The sequence below is a fragment of the Pelodiscus sinensis genome, chromosome 23 (genome assembly GCF_052426305.1).
Source record: "Pelodiscus sinensis isolate ZL-2025 chromosome 23, ASM5242630v1, whole genome shotgun sequence".
NCBI classification, from domain to species: Eukaryota; Metazoa; Chordata; order Testudines; family Trionychidae; genus Pelodiscus; species Pelodiscus sinensis.
This window is the reverse complement of record NC_143074.1, coordinates 8,526,269-8,548,030: the sequence shown is the minus strand read 5'-3', so window position 1 is coordinate 8,548,030 and position 21,762 is coordinate 8,526,269. Positions and strand designations below refer to the sequence as shown.

Below are 21,762 nucleotides of genomic sequence, written 5' to 3'. Positions count from 1 at the left end.
CAAAATGGATTCCTTAAAGATCCCATCCATGATTTTTCCAGGAACCGAGGTAAGACTGACCAGCCTATAGTTCCCTGGATTGTACTTCTTCCCTTTTGTGAAGATGGGCACTACATTTGCCTTTTTCCAATCATCCGGGATTTCTCCTGATCGCCATGATCTTTCAAAGATAATGGCCAAAGGCTCCTCAATCACATTGCCAACTCTCTCACTACCCTTGGATGCATTAAGTCCAGACCCATGGATTTGTGTACGTTTAGCTTTTCTAAATAGTTCCTAACCTGTTGTTTACCCACCAATGGCTGTCCATCTTCAGCCCATCTTGTGTCACTTAGTGCATTAGTCCGGGAGCCCACCTTTGTCCGTGAATACAGAGGCAAAGAAAGCATTGAGTACTTCAGCTTTCCCCACGTTATCTGTCATTAGGTTACCTCCTTCATCCAGTAGGGGCCGCACACAGTCTCTGATCACCTTCTTCTTGTTAACATGCTTGTAGAAACCTTTCTTGTTATCCTTCACATCCTTTGCCAGTCGCAATTCCATTTGCGCTTTCGCCATCCTGATAACCCCCCGGCATTCTCGAGCTGTACATTTAAACCCCTCCCTGGTCATTTGTCCAAGTTTCCACTTTTTGTAAGCTTCCTTTTTGTGCTTAAGTTCACCAAGGATTTCCCCTGTAAGCCAATCCGGTCTCCTACCATGTTTGCCTCTCTTGCTACGTGTTGGGATCGTTTCTTTCTGTGCCTTCAAAAAGGCTTCTTTAAAATACTGCCAGCTGTCCTGGACTCTTTTCCCCTTCATGTTAGCATCCCAGGGGATTCTGCCCATCAGGTCTCTGAGGGAGTCAATATCTGCTTTTTTGAAGTCCAAGGTGTGTATTTTACTACTCTCTTTTCTTCCTTTGGTCAGGATCCTGAAATCTGCCATCTCATGATCACTGCTTCCCAGGTTGTCACCCACTTCTACTTCCCCTATTTGTTCCTCCCTGTTTGTGAGCAGAAGGTCAAGCTGTGCACGGCCCCTGGTTGGATCCTTCAGCACTTGTGTCAAGAAGTTATCCCCAACATTCTCCAAAAACTTCCTGGATTGCCTGTGTACTGCCATATTGGTTTCCCAACAGATGTCAGGATGAGTAAAGTCCCCCACAAGAACCAGGGCCTGTGATCCGAAAGCTTCTCTCGGTTGTCTGAAGAAAGCCTCATCTACCTCATCCACCTGATTCGGTGGCCTGTAGCAGACACCAACCTCCAGACACCAAATTGCTCCTTTAAACTTAACTCATAGACTCTCAACAGGTTTTTTTCCCTCTTTATACTGGCGTTCAGAGCAATCATAGTGCTCTCTTCCGTATAGTGCAACTCCTCCTCCTTTTCTCCCCTGCCTGTTCTTCCTGAACAGTTTATGCCCTTCCATGACAGCACTCCAGTCACGCGAGTCATCCCACCAAGTCTCTGTTATCCCAATTAAATCATATTTCTTGGACTCGGCCAGGGCCTCCAGGTCTTCCTGTTTGTTGCCCAGGCTTCTCGCATTAGTGTAGAAACACCTCAGGTAACCAGTTGATTGCCCTATCTTCTCCATTCGAATCAGGAGTCCTCCTTTCTTGCTCGTTCCTCTCTGCATTTCTTCCCGGTTTCCGACTTTCCCACTCCCCACAGGGTTTTGGTCACCGTCCCCTGACGAACTTAGTTTAAAGCCCTCCTCACTAGATTTGCAAGCCTGCCTGTGAAGATGCTCCTTCCTCTCTTGGTTAGGCGGATCCCATCTCTTCCTAACAATCCTTGTGCCCGGAACAGAGTCCCATGGTCGAAGAAACCAAAGCCCTTTCTGCGACACCACATGCGCAACCACGCATTTACGTCCTCAATTCGACGATCCGTGCCCAGTCCTTTCCCTTCAACAGGGAGGATGGACGAGAACACCACGGCTGTGTCTACATTGGCACCCCTTTCCGGAAAGGAATAAGGGATCTTCCGGAAAAGGGCTTATTTTCCGCAAGATCCCGTCTAGACTGGCACTTTTCTCCGGCAAAACCCCGAGCCGGAAAAAAGCGGCAGCCATGTTCATGCAAATGCTGCGGGGGATATTTAAATCCCTCGCGGAATTTGCAATTCTGACTGGTCTCATTAGCATCCCTTTTCCGGAAAGAGGTGCCAATGTAGACACAGCCCACTTGCGCTCCATATTCTTGGATCCTTCTTCCCAGTGCTACATAATCCGCAGTAACCCACTTAAGGTAATTCTTGGCCGTATCGTTAGTTCCCACGTGAAGAAGCAGGAAGGGATCGCGATCCGAAGGTTTGATCAGTTTGGTAAGCCTCTCAGTCATATCCTGAATGCGAGCTCCCGGTAAGCAGCACACCTCTCGAGATTCCAGGTCCGACCACTACCACCTGTTGTTTTCTTTTGGGGGTGGTGGCCGTGGAACCCCCATCCCTAGGACTACGCATCCCATGCCTTCCAGTAGATGGTGTTCCTTCCGGTTTCTTCCTTGGGAGGCCCCTTCCAAAGCATTCAACACTGCAGAGCCTGTGGAGAGAGCTTGAAAGCGATTACTTACCTCTATAGCATTGGGGGATTCCCATGCTGGCCTTTTTCCCCTTCTAGAAGTTGCATGCTGCCAGTTCTCTTCCTGGTCATGTACTGCCCTCTCTGGGTCTTCCGCCTGCCATGCTTGAAGGATTAAACACTGTCTTCTATCGAGGAAGTCTTCATCCTCTCTGATTGAGCGTAGGGTCGACACTTGGGCCTCCAGTCCTCTAATTTTTTCTTCTAAAATGGTGACCAGCTTGCACTTAGTGCAGATGAAATCAGTTCTTTCTTCCGAGAGGAAGACAAACATGGCATACTCCGTGCAGGTAACAACAGCAGACCTATCACCATCCATCGCTGCTGTCCTGGAGAAGGGATTTAAAAAGAAAAGCAAAAGCTCCTTGGTCGCTTGCCCACTGCCTTATAAAGCCCTGGAGTACCTAAAAGTCCCTCCTCATACCAAGGCTCAGCCGACCAGCAGAGGCTTCTAGAATTCAAACTTTAATTAGAAGCCAACAGTTTCCACCTGCCAATCACAGCACACACTCCATGAAGGGGAGAGGGAGGGCAAAGGGGAAGTGAAAAAAAAAGGCTTTTTGGCTCATTCCCTTGATCACTCTGTCATACTCAGGCATGATCACTTTTAGCTTGCACAATCTTTCTTTTTAATGTTGCTCTGAAATTAGATTTTTTCCCTTTGGTGTGCAAATCTGAGCAGCTTGCAGATGTCTATTTCAGACAGGTCCAGGTTAAGGCTATGCGCTGGAATGTTCAAAGACGACAAGGGGTATGTCCATTGTTCCCTCTATTTTTTCCATTCGGGTGCAGAATAATTTTTCTTATGTGCACCACGGCATGTGCAGATGTGCATCACCAATAGAAACACGGGCTGCTGGCTGTGGGCTCTCTGCTAATCATCTGGGTGGTATTTGAATCTCTCCTGGGTGGCTGCCCAAGCACACAGCTTACAGAGAATGCTGGCGATGTGCTCCAGATAAGCTCATACACAGAGGCCTCTCACCTATGCAATGCAGAATGATACCATCTGGCTCTTAGAAAGGAAGCTCTCTGGAGCTGGCTATTTGGCTCATTCCCTTGATCACACAGAAATTATGCAGTAAATAATAACTGCAAAGTTGAGGTGTTGGTAGGGGGGCAAGGAGGCTGGCTGGTAATTGTAAGTCCTGGGGTTGGTGGGTGTGTGGGAGGGGCACAGGCTGACAGCTCATGAGCTGTGGGCAGCACGGAGCAGCTGGTGGCTTTTAAACCGTGCTTTAAGACGGAGAGGGGGAGTTAGCAAGCTGGCAAGGAGATGGTGAGTTCACCCTGGCTACAGTGACAGTTCCAAAAGGAATCACTCTCCCAGTAGCCCAGTGGCTGGAGCATAAGTTGGAGTACTCTTTCTGTGCTGGGGGTCACATAGGTAGTAATACGCACTGGGAAGGAGGAGAGTGAGGTTTGGAAGTGGCTTAGGGAGTGTGGCCCTTCTGGGTTTCTTTCCGAAGCTCCCTGCTCTGTTTAACATGTTCAGTCCCACTCCCTGGTTGCTGCATTTGATTTCTCTTTGTTTTCATACAATGGCCCCCAAGGTCTGTACTGAACTTGTTTCTCCACTTATGTCCTTTGGTTGCCTTGGCAGCTTGCAGATGGAGGATTTAATTTGCTTCGACAGCCTCTCCTCTCCCCGCATAGAGATGTCCATACCCTTGGATTCTCTTATCTGTACAGACTAAGTGGGACTGGGTGATGTCCCTGGTCTGTGCCTTCAACTCTGCCTCCTTCCTCAGCATTTTTACCTGGAGGGAATGTACTACTGTCGAGACTATTCCCAGTGACTCCCTCTATCTCTCTGACACACTGTCTGGATTGTTCACTGGCTAGTGCTATCTCAGAAGGGGTGATTACTTCCTCTCTCTCTCTCTTTCCCTGTCTCTAGTTATTGGGACAGGGAGGAAGGCCTGTTTGTAGAGTGTCTATCTTGCCTCAGACAGCAGTATGTAGAGTGTCCCTCCTTACTGGCTCTCCCCTCTCTTTCTGCCATTAGGCATTATCATCTAGACTCTTCTTACCCCTTCTAACCTTTCAAATGTAAACTTCTCAGCAATCTTTTCATCAGGTATCACAAGCTCCCCTCCCTGTGACCTGGTGGGGATTCTCCCTAGCCACGCTAGACGTTACCATCGGCCAGCTACATCTGCCTGAAATTAGAAAGGAAACAACTCCAACTCCTCCTTCTCCTAGGGTGTTTCTAAATTACGGTGCCTATACTGGTGTTGTTAGGCTGGCATAATCCTGTAGTGTAGACATAGCCAACCCTGATGAAAGGTCATCATTTTTTTGGTATGAGTATAGACGTATTCCTCCATCAACGCAGTTGTGTCGACACTTAAGGAGAAGTTGGCGTGGCTGTGTTCTTCAGCGGGTGTTTTAGAGAAGACCAATGTCAGCCTAACTTTTAGTTGTAGACCAAGCCCTAATCTAGAGCAGGGTTTCTCCTTCTCCTCCTGCCTCCTCAGACTCTTCCTCCTCATCTATGTATGTTCCCCTCCCATGATCCTCAAAGCCTCCCTGCCAGCATGTATGGACCCCTGGATGGGAACTAATCTGGGAGTCAGGAGAGTTGGTTCCAGATTTAGCCTATCATTGACTTGCTGCATGACTTGGGCAAATCCCTCCACTTCTCTGCACCTCAGTTTCCCCCTTTGGAAAATGAAGATCATGAGATTTATGTGTTTTATGCAGAACCTTGAGATCGATAGAGACAAAGAGCTGTGTCTTATTATTATTATCTGAAAATGGTTCCTGTGACTATTTGCTGGGATTTTTAACACATTCAGTCTGACTGCTCATGTGCTCCTTTAAGGCATTGTTTCTGTTCACTTTTTTGCTTCAGAATTCCCCAACACTTTATTGAAGGGCAATTACAAAGGTTTTCAAGTAACAAAGATCAAAATGAAATATTTCAATTGACCTGAAACTATCTGTAACTTTTAAGTTTGTCAAAAAATTCAATACATCGTGTTTTCAGTTTTCAACCAAAACTACTACTACTACTACTATTATTATTTATTATTATTCCAAATTACTGGTGAACTTAAAAAGTAGCAGGATGGTCATTTCTCAGAGGGGTAGCTGTATTAGTCTGTGTCTGCAAAAACAACAAGCAGTCCTGTGGCGTCTTAAAAACTAATAGATTCATTTGGGCACAAGCTTTTGGGGTAAAAAACACTTCATCAGATGCACCCAGGCATCCATGTATTTGATGAAATGCGTTTTCACCCCCATAAGCTGATGCCCAAATGAATCTGTTATTGGTCTTCAAGGCACCACAGGACTGCCCATTGTTTTAGTGTGCACATTGCAGGACTGGTGGCAGTTAGCACTAGCTGCCTCAACTCAGGTGCGAGTGGCTAGCCTAAGCCACCACCAAGCCCCCTAGTCATGCTCTTTAATGTTAGTTAGTGAAAGTCTGTCTATCCATGGTGAGAATGGTACCTCCCAGCTGCAGTGTAGATCTATTCTGGAGGGCTAGTGGGTTGTTCTGCTGACCAAGCCTTTCCCTTCTTTACTGGTAAGAACAAATATGAGAGACTGTAAGCAGAGAGCAAACATGCACTTCAGTTTTCTGAGAATTAATGACTGTCTCTTTGGGGAGTGAGCACAGATGGCATTTCTAGCCTTTCTGCTGCTGGTGGTGAACTGTATGATGGGAACAGAGCGATCTCTTGTTTACTGTAAACTGTAATCATATCCTTACACTGGATTGTCCATTAGCACCACTGTAGCAGCATACCAGCACTGACCTGGAGGTAACCAGGTAACCAGAGGTAATTTCAGTCTACAGTCTTGGGGTTCACCACACTAACATCTAGTGAGCGGGAGGGACTTCCCTTTCAGTGGGACCAGAGGGAAATCCATTTCTTGGATTCATACACTCTTGTGCTTTCTCTCTGCCTCCTAGAATCATAGGATATGTCTACACTACAGCGTTAATTCGAGGTATCTTAATTTGAAATAGTTAATTCGAATTAAGATAATTCAAATTAACGCATCTACACACAAAACCTATTTCGAAATAGTGTTTTGCTTTTTCAAAATAGCGCATCCACACTGAGTGGACCCTGAACCAAAGTTAAGGCTGGCCGGAACCGGTGCCGGCAGGGCATCAGGTTAGGACTTAGTGTGTGGGGCTGCTGCCTAAGGCTAACTGAGCTCCATGTTTAAAGGGACCCTACTCCCACCCTGGACAGACAGCTCTCAGGGTTCCCTGCTTACTTGTCTACCTCGATGAGGGACAGCAACGCAGCCCTGTCTTGGAGTGCCCTGAGTGCCCACACTCGGGATACCACAGCACTCAGCCACTTGGAGCCAGAGATGCCCCTGGGCATGCCAGTGTATCTTGTGGGGTTGTTGCCATCATCCCAGATGCACTTGCTGCATGCTGCCATCCAGGGGGTCCATCGGGGGGCTGTCAGGATCCAGGAGGCCCTGCGGGAGAGCGTCCACCCCAAGGAGCCCTCAGAGCCTCCCCAGTCTTCCCCATTGGGGGCTCATGCCCCATTCCTCCCTCACGTCCTTCCACTTAAACCTCCCAAGCTCCCCTTCCTGATGTCAAACAAAAGACATGTATGTTCAAAAATAAAAACTGGGTTTATCGAACAAAACTGGGGGGAGGAAGGGGATGAACCTCTGGGGAGACTCGGAAAAGGAGGTGGGAGAGGGGAAGAGAGAGGAGAGGAGAGAGGAGGGGGAAACCAGGGAGGAGGGAGCTGGAAGGGGGGGAAGCAAGGGGAAGAAGGGGGAGGGGAAGCTCAGGGCCCAGGGTTGGTGGTCTCACCAGACCAACTCGATTTTCATGCAGACGTGCTCCTGGGTTCACATGTGGTCTTTGGTGGCCAGGCTGGCAGCTATCCTGCCATAGACAGCCACATTTCTCCGTTTAGTGTGGAGATCATGGACGTTGGGGGCATCCCCCCAGACCTGAATAAGGTCCATGATCTCCACCCTGGACCAGGAAGGTGTCCACCTTCTCCAGCCCCTATCAGGCTCCTGGGAGCTGGCAGACTGCTCCTGGGGAGCGGTGGAGGGCTGGCTGCCAGTGGCTTGCTGGCTCATGTTTTGGGGCCACTGGGTCAGGGGCCCTGGTGGCCACTGCTGGCTCTGGGCTAGTAGGCTTGGAGCTGGCACAGGCACTGTGGCCAGGGTCTACCCCTTTAATGGCTCCGGGGCTGTGGGAGAGGAGAGTAAGTTTTCCTGGTTGTGCCAAGAGTGGTCACCAGGGCTCCCTGGGAAGGGCTGGAGGCCCCCTATTCCGAATTAAGTGTCTACACAGCACTTAATTCGAAATAGCTATTTCAAATTTGGTGTTACTCCTCGTAGAATGATGTTTACCAAATTCGAATAAGCTCTCCGCTATTTCAGATTAATTAGTTGGGGGATGGGGGGGGGGGCAGAAGAGAGCGGGGATGCCAGAGGCAGGCTCTGGCTGAGAGATGCTTTCCTAGGCAGCTGCCACTCAGCAGCCCTGCAGGAACCTAAAGCTTCTCCATGTAGCTTTGCTCAGGCAGGGTAAAGGAGTGGAGGAGGGGTGGAGGGGAAGGGGGAGGAGGAGGCGGCTTCATTGGCTGCCCCTGCTGCCAGCAAATTAACTCAGCTGCTGTTGGTCAGAAATTGGCCAGTGGGCACTGAGAAATTTTGCTGAGTGTTGAGACAGAGCACAAAGCCTCCTTCCTCGCTTCCAGAATAGAGCAGACACATTCAAGGCATCTGCTCCTGTACTGTGCTTAAAAGTCCCAGCGAGGCAGCTATGGGCTGGATCTGGTGGCTTGGTGGGCCCTCATCCCTAGCTAAGGGCTCACATGGGCATTTTCACCCTTCAAGAAAGTGCACTCATAACCCTGGCCTATTTTCTTCACAGCTCTGAGGTCTGTTTGGATCCATCACTACTCTGGAGTCAGAGTACTTCTGTGGCATAGTCAAATTGATGTCCAGAGGATAAGAATGTTTCTCCTCACCATGGACCTCACACCAGTGCTCCATGGCTTTGTTAGTTCAGTCTGCTCCACTGAGTTAAACTTTAGGCTACCCTTGAAAAGGACTCAGTTGCACTAACCAGTGCAAGCATAAACACCAACAAGCAGTATTGAACCTCTGTCGCTTAAGCAAAAAGCTAGCTGTTGGTTAGCAAAGGCTATAGAGCATGCTCATTATTCTGGCTATGTCTGCACTACGGGTTATTTTCTGGAATATCCTGGAAAATCTCCACTACGTCCAGGGAATGCGTCTGCTCTTCCGCTTTTTTTGCGGAAGAGCAGACAGGCGCTTTCGGAAGCCCCGATTTACACCCCCCTGCAAGCAACAAGGGCTCTTCCGAAAGAGGATGCTTTTCTGAAATTTGGCCCAGTGTAGATGGGCCAAATTTTGGAAAACTCTTTTCCGAAAAAACTATCGGAAAAAGGTATGCAAATTGTGGAGTGCAATTTGCGTGCCTTTTTCCGATAGATCATTGTAGTGTAGACATAGCCACTCTGTAAGTGGTCTTTGTGCCATGGGGGCTATGTCTACACTGCCCCCATTTTGTGCAAAAAATATGGAAATGAGGCGAAGCATGGAATATCACCACGCTTCATTTGCATAATTTAATTAGCAGCCGTTTTTGTGCAAGAGGGTTTTTTTGCGCAAAAAGGAGCTGTATAATCAGCTCCTTTTTGTGCAATAGCCTCTTGTGCAAAAATGGAGCCTCGTTGATTATGTAAATGAGGTGGGGCGATATTCCATGCTTTGCCTCATTTGCATATTTTTTGCGCAAAACGGGGGCAGCGTAGACATAGCTGAGGGGTATGTCTTAGACTGCGGTGCTATTTCAGGATACCTGAGGTAGCTGTAATATCTATTCCACGTCTTTTGAACTAGTCTGTTATTTCGAAATAGATTTTGAAATAACAGGCTTGCTATTTCGACATCCCTGCAACCCATGAGGGCTAAGGGACATTTTGGAATAGAGGTTTATTTTGAAATTTGTATAGACAGCACCAACTTTCAAAATAAGCTATTTCAAAATTAGATACGCAATTTGCGTAGCTCAAATTGCGTATCTTATTTAGACCTCCAGGTGCAGTGTAGATGCACCCCAGATGGGACACTGCACCACACCAAGCAAATGTTTGGGTTACACAAGCTCATGCTGTGAGTGGCTTTAGCCACAGGAGACATCTTGCATCTCTATTGCAGACTCCAAGGGCCTGATCCAAAGCCCACTGATGTCAGTGGGGAGAGATCTGTCCCCACATTCACAGCACATCACACCAGTATGTCACTGTTAGTGCCATGGACACATGAGGCTTGTACTCTATGCAGTATGAGCATGTGATGTCCATGGTGTGTGCTCCATGAAATGAACTCATATTCATTTTCAGGGGCTGCTCAAGCTACTCGTTATTTGTAAATCATTTTGGAACCAAGAAGCTGACTTCCAATGTATCCCATCACAGGCAGAACTGATCCACTGAGTTCTCATTACTGGTTGCTGGGAGAACTACTTTTGGTGAAAGACCGTGTTTCTGGGGTCTGCTCTTTCCATAGACTGAATGATGCGAGTTGTAGGGGATGCTGTCAAGGGAATTTTTAGTTTGGTTTTTGAAAACCTGAGAATTAGCAGAATGCAGGACAATGTAGCACTTTAAAGACTAACAAGATGGTTTATTAGATGATGAGCTTTCGTGGGCCAGACCCACGAATTAGCAGGTGGGGCTTTGCTGTGGAGTTTGCCTTTAAAACGAAAAGGCTGGTATACCGCTGATGTTATTGTTGTAAGTCACCCTGGTGAGTGGTGATGGGACCCAGTCAAAATAAATGCATGGATAATTACGTTCATTAAAGCAATCTGAAAGGCAGCAAGACCCTGTGGCTAGAGAGCCAGACTGGGAGCCAAGAGACCCAGATTCTTCACTTGTACAGGAGGCTACTTACTGAGATAGAAAGTGCCACATACTATTACACCTATTATTTAAACGAACGTTTTATCTGATTTCCTGGAATAAATGAATGAAAAGGAACAGAGGCCTATGACTCAATTGGACCTGACAGCATATTGCTTAAGATAATGCTGTGCATAATGCAAGAAACCTGTAAATATTATTTTTCTTCTTAGGCCTCCTCCCAGAGTTTGCAAAAGAGGCTAGTAATGTTGGGTGCCTCAGGTTCTGGCTGCCCAACTTGATGTATCTTAAAAGGGGCCTGATGTTGAGCCGGTTCTGTCCATGTTGCTTTTCAAGTATCACATTCCCCTGCATCCCAGGGGCTAGAAGATCAGGCCCTTTTGAGCAAGCTTGTGCTCTCCAGATTTGTAGCTGGGTTTTGGACAGACAGACAGAAACACAAGGACATGGAAACTGCCATTCTAGATCAAAACCAAGAACAGTTTTCTGGAGGGGGGAAGGGGCAGCCTTTCTGGGCCCCTGGGCAAAGAGTGTGGGGAGTCCTGAGCTCCTGGAAAGGGCAGGGCCTCAGAAGAAGGAGATGAGGCTGGGCAATTGGCCCAGAGCACCACCTGGACCATGTCGCACCCCACCCCTTCCTCCCTCAGCACTGCCCAGAGCATGCCACACAGTACTTGTGTGGCCATTTAAAGGGCCTGGGCTCTGGCTGCCTCCACTACCACAGTAGTGACTGTGGCTAGCAGCCCTGGGCCCCTTTGAATCATTGGGCCCCAGGGCAACTGTCCCCTTTGGCTCCCATCGGTGGGCCTGGCTGTCTGCTCCAGTATCCTATCCCTAAGGGTAAGTCTAGACTACAGGCTTTTGTCAACAGAGGCTTTGTCGACAGATATTGTCAACAAAGCTTCTGTTGAAAAAGATCGTCTAGACTACATCCAGTTCTGTTGACAAAGCAAGACGCTTTGTCTACATGAGAGTGTAGACACAAAGGACAGTGTAGATGCAATAACGCTTTCTGTCGACAGAACTCTGTCAACAAAAGGCGTTATTCCTCAGAGAATAAGGTTTACCACCATCGACAAAACTGCCAAGTTCTGTCAACATTATGTCGACAGAACTCGGCAGTAGTGTAGACCAGGTATAGTTTTGTTGACAAAACCCTGTAGTTTAGACACACCCCAAGAACAGCCAAATCTAGCTGCTTTACATGAAGGAGTAGGAGCCCTGAAATAGCAGATGTGGGATACTCTGCTTCCTTCATAGGGCCAGCCATTCTTCTGGGAGCTCATCTGACATTTATTGCTGAACTAGTTGAGGTTACCCCATCACTAGCTCAGACCCTGTTCCTTAAGTTGTGTTGGTTTTGTGCATTAATTTCTTGCTTCTCCTCTTCCTCCCCCTCCTTAGGTCTAGCTTCGGAGCCTCACCTGTGTATCTATGTGGGGATGTCCTACAATATTTTCCCCTTTGCCCTCATCTTCCCCCTTCCTTGGTGGTTCTCCCTGCCTGTCCAGATTCAGAGCCTCACCTGTGTTGTGTTCCTATGTTGTCGCATAGGGAGTTTGCCCGTTGGAAGGTGAGGAACACAGCCATCGAACGAAGGGACCTGACCCGCAACCCAGTACCCCTGATGCCTGAATTCCAGAGGAGCATCCGCTTGCTGGGCAGGAGACCCACCACGCAACAGTTCATTGATACCATCATAAAAAAATACGGCACCCACATCCTCATCTCTGCCACCCTGGGAGGTAGGTGGCCACCGGGATATTTTCTTACACAGGTTTCTGTGATGGGGTGGTGGGGGGATGAAATATGCTCTTCTGACACTGTCATTTTGGATGTGAGAGACAAGGGTGTGTCACATTCCCATCTGGAGCCTCACACTGTCCCGCATACCTGCTCAGTAGCCCAGGCCAACTCCGAATAGCCTCCTTGGCTTATCAAGCAGAGTGGGGATGTGGGGGTGTGGCAGATGTAATGTGTGTTTGGTGTGACAATGTGTGTTGGCGTGTGTGATGCAAGCCTCAGTACAGGTGTGCTATGTGTGACACTAGCATATATGTAAGGTTTCTGTGATCTGTGTTTACATGTACTTGAGCTGAGAAGTGTGTGTTTCTATGATGTGTGTGCAATGTCTGTGTTGGATTTTGAGTGCACACAGTGGCTGTGTCTACATTGGCATCCCTTTCCGGAAAAGGGATGCTAATGAGACACTTCGGAATTGCAAATCCGCGGGGGATTTAAATATCCCCCGCAGCATTTGCATTTACATGGCTGCCGCTTTTTTCCGGCTCGGGGTTTTTGCCGGAGAAAAGCGCCAGTGTAGATGCGATTTTCCGGAAAATAAGCCCTTTTCCGGAGGATCCCTTATTCCTACTTTTCCGGAAAGGGATGCCAATGTAGACACAGCCAGTATGTGTAGGTAGAGTGGGCAGTCATGCCTAGTGGCCAGAGCAGAGGTGGTCAGGCCAAGAACAGCTCGCCCAGCATCAGAACTGGAGTCAGGGTCAATGAGTCAGAGCCCAGTCTCAGGGACCAAGCCAGGGCTGCAGCAGATGGGGCATGAGGAACAAGGCTGGGAGCAAGCAGGACCAGAACTAGAAACAGGACAGGTGCTGTAGTGATTGCAGGATGGGGCATGTGAGTTGAGCAGGTTGAGGTCAGTTGTTGCGTTGGGCTTGAACGCTTGCTGACTTCCTCGGCCAACAGGTGGAGTGTCAATTGTGTGGCTCTGTTGTGCTCCTAAGCTGCCCAGAGACTAGGTAGGCACAACCGCAGGTCCTCCTTCTGGACAATCTGTGTGCACTTATGCTCCTGCTGAGGGCTCAGCTGCCAGGCCTTTCAAATATTTTGCAGCCCTAGCAATGCGTGAAGTTAAACTGAGTACCACAAGTGGCATCTCAGGAGGCAAACCAGCTGCCATAGTGCCCCCTCCTGCCAGGACAAGGCATCACAAGGGGGTCTTCTATTCCAGCACGCCCTCCCCTTTTCTGTCATTTGGGCTCTGTACCACTCTGCAGCTTCTGTGACCTAAACCTCCAGCCAGGGTACCTTTCTAGCCAGCCCCTTTCTGGAAGTAACAGGGAAGTCCAGACAGAAAACTCTCCATCTGGAACCATCTCCTTCAGTCCCGAAATCTATAGTTCCACTCATGCTTTGGGAGAGGGAGCTGGACCAAGGACTGGTTCAAGCCCATGGAAAGCAAGTTAGGCAGCTAAGGATTGATCTTTCTAATTCTTCACTGCTTCCTTGGGATGCTCCTATTTTTTCCTTGCTTTGTCCATAACTTTTTCAGCACTAAGGCCTCCACTTCTCTCACTCAGTCTCCTTGTGTAGCTACTTCCCAGCCTGCCACCGAGGAGTGACTTTAAGGCCACTTTAAGGGATCTCCTCCCTCTCTGGCAACAACTGAATTGCAATTTAGAAAGACACTCCCCCCCCCCCCTCCACACACACATATCTCCTTGAGGCAGGACTTCCCAAGCTCTCCTCTCTAGAATTAGGGTTGGAACTTAGAGGAGCAATACAGCTTTAGCAAGTTTCTCCTTCACCCATCCCCTCTCTTCATTTAGTCCTGAGGCTCAGCGGGCCAGCCTCCAGCTCTTGGTGGTACCTCGCTCCACCCTTTCTGCAAAGCTCCTGATCACAATCCTGTAAAGAAACAGTAACCAGATTCCCTTCCAAAACATACTTTCAGGACTACTTCATCTCTCCCGTCATTTCCTATTTCCTAGGTCCTCATGATCTCCCAAGGTCTTAACAAGCCATGCTACTTGACAGGGGTGAACTGACTCCTATGTCCCACTGTTCTTAAGAGGGCAGAGTACCCTGTGTGGTATTAGGTCCAGCAATGTGTAAGAGAATCATAATGTGGCCCTGTGAGTATGAAAATACTGGTATCTGAGTGTGAGTTTTAAGACTATGCTGGAGATTTGAAAGGCTGTATGTGTGCATGTATGTGGGACAATCACCATTCTGAGTGAAATAAGTTAAAGCCAAACCCCCAATAATGCACAGGCAGCATTTGAAAGAAAAAAAATCCATCAGTTGAAAGAACCAAGTGATCAAATACCCTGCCTGGGCGATTTTCTCTTTATACACAGATTAACAGCTTAGTGGCTGATATAGTGTTTATAATGTCATTCCCACCTCACCTTTTCACCCGGCCTTAGGGTTGCCAGGTGTGTGGTTTTGAACCAGACAGTCCAGTATTTGAGCTTTCTGTTCGGGAAACAAATTGAGAAAATATAAATGAGAAAATGTAAATGTCCGGTATTTTCTAAATAAGATGTAATGTAGATTGTGATGTAATCTCAAGTGTGTCTGGTATTTTTTTTGAAACCATCTGGCAACCCTACCCGGCCTTGTTTCTTGAAACCAGATGTGCTCTTTTGCTGAAAGAAACTGAATATAGAAGGAAAATGACCTTCTTTGAAATGGGAATCTCACTGGACTTAGAATAATCTTAAAGTGCTCCCTTAAGTAGAATACCAAGGCATTAGACATGGATGGAGGACACAAACAGAGAGGCCTGCCCTGGATACAACAGTTGAAAGAAAACATATGAGCCACATTTAAAAAAAAATAATGAAATTTAATGCAAAATACATACACAGGGACTGGAGACAGGTCCCTGTATGGACGTATGTGCCAGTAGATCAATAAGAGAAAGGACTGCAGGTGCATCCATGGTTCCTAAAGCAGGACTAAACATTTCAAATATTTTTAAAATGAAAAATGGAAGTACATTTCTCTGGAAATGTTTTTGTTTTTTTCTTCCGGTTTTTTGTTTGTTTGTTTTGGTTTTTTTTGTTTTAACCTGCTATAGCTATTACCCATTTTGCACATGAACTTCAATAGCCTGCATGGCATGTATTAGTAATCACACTGAGAATACTGCAGTGGTGACAAACAAGTCTTATCTTAGTGGGCTGCTGTTCATCACTATATTATTTGAGCAGCTTGCACATAAAATAGACAGGCAATAGCTAAATCCTTACTGAAATCTCTGGCATTTCTAGCTTTTGTTCCTTTGTGGGCTATGGAAAACTCTGTAAACACCCTGTAAATGATCAGCTATGTAGATAAGATTAGAATGGTTCACATCCCTTTATGCATATTTTTCATGTGCAACTCAGGTGCCAGAATATCCTCAGGTGGAATAAACTGATGTAGGCCCATTGAAGTCATGTTGTCCTAGGTATTATTGAATGCAGACCTAGACTTCCTACCCCAAAACTGCCTGTTCAGTGCATTAATACATCCAGTCAAATTTCCCCCCACCCCCTTCCCAACCACATTAAATGACCCAACACAGCAAAGTCCATGCTTAAATGATTTGCTGGAGTGGGATGACATGTTGAATCAAGGTCTAAAAGAACTCTGCAGAGAGAACTCCTTTCTGTTGAAGAAATGTCTCCTTGGAATCATATTTTACATAGTCAAGACAGTGAAAGAAAAAACCATTGAGGCAAATGGAGTTTTATTTGTAGTTTTATTTTTCTTCCCAGGGGCAACCTTTTCCTCTTCCACGTCCCTGGGAAATTCCAAATAACAAAGACCTTCAACAGTGAAATATATTTTTAATTTCACCCGGGCGAGGTTGTGAATTATTCACAATGGCTTGTTTCGTCTCCTGTTTTTACAACACAACATTTTTAAATATGCAGAAGTTTGTAATGAGAGCTGGTGTTGGACAGGAGAGCTAAGTGTTCAATCAGACCAGAGCAGCAGGGTTAGGGCAGACAGGCCTGGGGTAATGAAGGATTAATTTTGACAATTGTGGTGATGGAAATGAAGCAGTTTTATAGGATCCACACAGCATGCATTGTGCATGGAGTGGGGCACTTTCCACTCAGAGTTTCCAGGCTAATCCAGATCCCTGTGACATCTGGTTGATCATCACTTAGGAGTTGCTGTTTCCCAAACTCTCCACGGAGTTCAGGCCCATTTTGCCTTTTATTAATTCAAGTCTCACCCTGAGATTTAACCAGTTAATGAATGAGACACACATGTGCTAGACTCCCTTTTGTGTAGCAGCTGTTGCACAGGCTCCAGGAGGTCTGAGAGATGAAGCAGGCCAGCCTACATCCAGTACTGTTGCTTTGTGGACACTCTCCACAAAAGGAGGATTTCTCATGTCTCTGTCTTGCCAAATATCTATTCCCCCAGAGCCAGAGAGAGAGCCAGTCCTGCTTCAGTTTAGTTCTGACAACAGGATCGGTGCAGGGTCATTTCTAGGGCATACATGCTCAGAGATGGAGTACACAGAGCTGAGAACTAATTTGCAGGGAAAGCCCTGAAGGGAAGACATCTTTGAACATAGCATCCGCTTAATACACAAGAAATTAAGACTTAATAATGCAGCAAAAGTCTATTAACCCCTCTTGATCTATGGACTGCATTCGCTGGCTTTCGCTCCTTGGGGATGTTGTGCTTTTCCCAGTCTCAGGCACATGCACACAGAGTGGGTTTCAAGCAGCGGGCTCTGTCTTCCCTCACCCGCCATGGTCATTCATTTATGAGGAACGGTTCTTGTCTCTCAGGATGTGCTCAGAATGAAGCTCATAAGGTTTTCATTGGGAAGACAGGACAGATCTCCAGATGCCTTAAAAACTCTGGGCTCTCCAGCTCCTGCCTAGGTGCTAGCTTCAGAGAACCTAATTACAGGCTGGGGTGGTATGGGTGGCAAAGGACAACTGCCCTGGGGCCTGGTGATTCAAAATGGTCCAGGGCTTCCAGCTGCAGCCCTCACCACCACTGTGGCAGCAGTGGTAGCCAGAGCCTTGGGCCCTTTAAATTGCCACCGGAGCCCCACATGACACACTCCAGGTAGCTCTGAGGGCTATGTGAAGGGGAGCACAGGGAAAAGCGCTTGCTGCCCCAGCCCTATGCCTTCTGCCTGAGGCCCTGCCCCTTCTGGGAGCACAGAGCCACCCCCTCCACCTTACCCTGGGGCCCTGCCATTCTGTCAGCTTCCCTGCCTACTTACATGCTAGTCTGGGATCCTTGTTCCTACCTCTCAACTCTTGTCAACATAGATTCCGCATTTGGATCCATAATTAACATCCTGGCTTTCTAGCAGCTTTGGCTGGTGTCCAGTACCTTTACCAGTTCCGGGTTTAACCAGGAAATTTTGCTTTCTGTCCGTTCTCTAAGACTGTGCTCACACTACGAGCGAAAGCTGTGAGTCCCCCATTCATGGTCCCCAACTCATGGACACATATTTGTGTTACCTCACAAAAGTCAGCATGAATACAAATAGCAGGATAGCTGCTGTAGCATAGATAGTGGCAGCAGAGGCGTGGCTGAGCCATAGGCAGCTGGGGAAAGCAGCTGAAGCCCCATCCCTTCTGAACAAAGGCCCCTTCGAGACCATCCCTCTACACAACCTCTCCCCCCTACTCTTCCAGCCAAGGTCCACTCAACCCCAGCTGAGGGTTGGGGCTGCCACATGGTGTGGCCCCAACCTTCCTCAGCTGCCGGGGATCCAAGATGCTGTATGGCATGGTCCCAACCTTCCCTGGCCACTGGGGAGTTTGGCTACCTTGCTCACAGCTTCCATGGTGAGTTCCCCATGGCTCCCGGCTGCCTCAGGGAATTCACCATAGCTTCTAGGAGCCATGGTGAGTTCCCAGTGTCCAGAGTACTGAACTCACCACAGCTCCCAACAGCCGCGGGGAATACATGGAAAGTGCGGAGTACCGCAGAGAACTTACTTCAGGGGCCGGGAGCTGCGGTGAGTTCAGAAGCTGTGGGGAACTCACTGCAGGAGCCAGCAGCTGCAGTGAATACTCTGTGGCTCCCAGCTCCCACTGCCTCCCTTCCAGACAAGACCAGCAGACACCTGCGAATATGCGGAATTGCAAATAGTGAATCCACGGATCACGAGGCTCTCCTGTACAGAGAGGACCATATTGATCCTTGGTGCAACTGAGTTCAGTGGAGAGACATCCAGGATAAATTTGGCCCATTCTACAGACTTCATTGCCTATTAAATCATCACATTTTCCCACATGCACCTTTTTGTTTTTTCCCAAGCTCCCCCTCCCAAAAGAATTCCCCGTAAAAATCTGCAAAGTCACTACTTTATCTCCCTTCAAAGCTCTTCTTAAAACTCACATGCATTGTGATGCCTACAGAACACTTGACAGCAGCTAAGCAGCTGGTGTGATGTGACCGCTGCTTATCATGTTAATCATATTCATCTCATTACCTTGTGCTTCCCCTGTCTGTTTGTTGCATCCACCTGTTGCTCTCATCATATGTTTAGATTGTGAACCCTTTGGGGGCAGGAAACATCTCTTCTGTTAAGTGTGTGTGCAAGGCCTAACATGGTGAACATTTGAAAATGCCACTGCCTGTCTCATAGAAATCCTAGCTGAGTGCTTCAGGCTCACATTCTCCATGGTTTAGGTAGTGTTCTGTCATTAGACTGTTTGCCATGATGCACCACAGTCTCTCCTCTCGGTGTCCCTGGCTATGGTGCATCATGGGATATGTGGGTCAGCTAAGGAGTCTGGTGCTTTCTGCCAGAAAAGAATAGGAACATGAGGAAACTGAACTACAATTCCCTTCAGGCACTGTGGTAGTATTGCCAAATCCAAATATTCTGGGGTTTGGCCGTTTGGTTTTTAAATGAAAAAAAATCCATGGTGCCACTTTTCATAATAAATGTTAGATTTGCCAAATCAAATTTGTCACAGAAAGGGTCTACTTTTCACAGAATTTTTTTTTCCTTTAAAAAAATCAAATTCCCCCAAACTAAAACATTTATCCATCAACAACAGTGTTGATGCATTTTTTTTTCATCCAGACCTATTATGATAAACTAGCCAATTAGCCTGTCATAAGACGGGATTTTCATGTCTCTCCTCTACGTTGGTTTTCTCTTCTGAGCCTCCAGTCTCTCTCTCTCTCTCTCTCTCTTCTTCCTACCTCCCCCCCCCCTCAGCTCTCCTCCGCCTCCTGCCTCTTTCTCCGTCTCTCTCTTTCTCTTCTCTTCCCCCTCCTGCCTCTCACTCAGGGGACCGTGAAGTCCAAACCGTCGCTTGCACCACTTGCTCCCATGCGGTGGCCTGGCTGAGCGGTGCAGAAGTCAGCCGAGCACCACGGCGGGAGGCGAAGGGGGGCAGTGACATTCACGGCCAGGGGGCGGTGCCTGGAGCCTCTGTCACGACGCACGTCACTGCCCCGCCCCCCTTCACCTCCCGCCGTGGTGCTCGGCTGACTTCTGTGCCACTCAGCCGGGCCACCGCGGGGCAGCAAGCAGCCATTTGGGCTTCCCCGTGGCGACATGGCTGAGCGGCGCAGAAGTCAGCCGAGCACCATGGCAGGAGGTGAAGGGGGGGGGGCGAGGCGGTGACGTACATGGCCAGGCCCCATCCCCAGGGCATGTACGTCACTGCCCCTTCCCGTTCCGCCATGGCACTAGGCTGACTTCTGCACCACTCAGCCGGGACACAGCGGGGGAGCAAGTGGCGCAAGCAGCTGTTTGGGCCCCCGCACTTCCCATGCAGCACGGTTCTCCCAAAGGGAACAGCCATCATTTCAGGCAACAGCGCTCCCCCAGAGGGAACATCCAGCATTTCTGCATTACAGACTCTCAGACACTAGGCTACTATATATATGATTATCAGCAGTAGTATAAATATTAATTTATCTGTTGGATACATAGGTTGGATTACAGCAGGTGCTACTTACTTCCATCCTAATGACACTTTGATTCCTCCCTTAAAGCTAGCTATGTAAAAATGGCACCTTCTGCCCATGTGCATATTCAGAATTTGATTTCCTGACCTTAGTGAGTAAAATATGTTGTTTTGCCTCTTATTCCTTGCAGAGGTAGCGTAGCTCAGAGAAAATCAGCTGGATTCTATTTTGAGTCATGCATCATTAATAACATTTTTTTTAAATAAACTGAGGTGTAAAGTTTGTTTTATCTTTTCTTATCTTTCTTTTCAGTTACAATGTGGCTGTTGTTCAGTTATGTTTGGTGCCCTTGGTGCCCTTAGTTCCTTATTCTTCGTCATTTCCAGGGAAGCATTCATACCTGGCCTGATTTATATACACTCTTCTGTTCAACACCTTTTCCTTTGCTCTTGTACCCGCACAACACTCTTCAGCTGTGCTCTCCAGGAAGAGCAGACTGGTCATTTATGCAACTTCTCTTCTTTTCCTTCTTTTCATCTCCTTCCTATTCCCCATTCTTCTCAATGACTCAACTTGCATAGCTGCTGGCTGCCACATCGGAACAAATGCCACTTGTTTACCTGTTAGAACCACCCATTCACTTACAAACTAAGTGTAATTTAAACCATCATTTGTGCCATTAAATTAAGATAAGAGACCTCCATGAGAGTTGTATCTGCTCCCACCAAGTCTATATATTGGCCCCATGCAAATCATTCAAATGTGTTCCCACAATGACAGGCTATTTTGTTGTTGTTCTACATAATGGGCTAGATCCTCGGTTGGTGTAAATCAGCATAATCTCACTGACTTTAGTAAAGTTATTCCACTTTACAGCAGCTGAGGATCCAGACCATTGGGCTCAATGGAGCTATGCTTGCTTACAGCAGATTCTGAATCCGCAGAAGAGTGGAACTGGCTTTTTTGACCAAGGCATCTCTGAGGGAGGGGAGATCTCAGAGTTTGGACTGCACAGGTTCAGTGTGGGATACCACAGTTTCCTGTGCACACTGCCCAGTGGGGTAGTTGCAGACCTTCCAAGGTGGCAATCTGTTTTCTTTCACTGCAGGGGAGGAGGCCTTGACCATGTACATGGACAAAAGCCGACTTGACAGGAAATCAGGAAACGCTACCCAAAGCGTTGAGGCACTACACCAGCTTGCTTCCTCCTACTTTGTAGATCGTGATGGCACCATGAGAAGACTCCATGAGATCCAGATCTCTACTGGAGCAATCAAGGTATTGCTTCTGCTGCTATGGAGATTCCAGGGAGAGCACTGGGGTGTGGAAAGACAGCCATTCCAAAGCTGTAGTGATGCTGGTCCGCACTTGGCCTTTAAGCAGTGATGCTTCCCATTGCTGATGGGTAGGGGCACCAGATGTTCCAACGTGACATTTTTCCCAAGAAAAAAACCAAACGATTGCCCTGAGGTGCTGATGTTCGATGGGAAAAGTCATTCTTTCGTGCCCCTCATTTTGGGCAGGCGCAGCTCATTCCAGCAGGAACGTTGATATTGGGATAGGGACACCTGGTGTGGAATAGACAATAAGGAGATCAGGGCCATTGGCATGTAGCAGTGGTATTGGGGAGGGCCTGACCAGAGCA

The 21,762-nt window shown here is 47.8% G+C and overlaps 1 protein-coding gene across 1 annotated transcript in view; it reads left to right on the top strand.

The window, feature by feature from the left end:
* Positions 1–21,762, top strand: part of BRINP1 (BMP/retinoic acid inducible neural specific 1) — a 155,459-nt gene that overhangs the window by 100,127 nt on the left and 33,570 nt on the right. The window contains exons 3-4 of the mRNA XM_006119724.5: positions 12,024–12,214; positions 21,226–21,395. Coding sequence (XP_006119786.1) covers positions 12,024–12,214; positions 21,226–21,395 — 361 coding nt within the window. The remainder of the gene's footprint in view (positions 1–12,023; positions 12,215–21,225; positions 21,396–21,762) is intronic.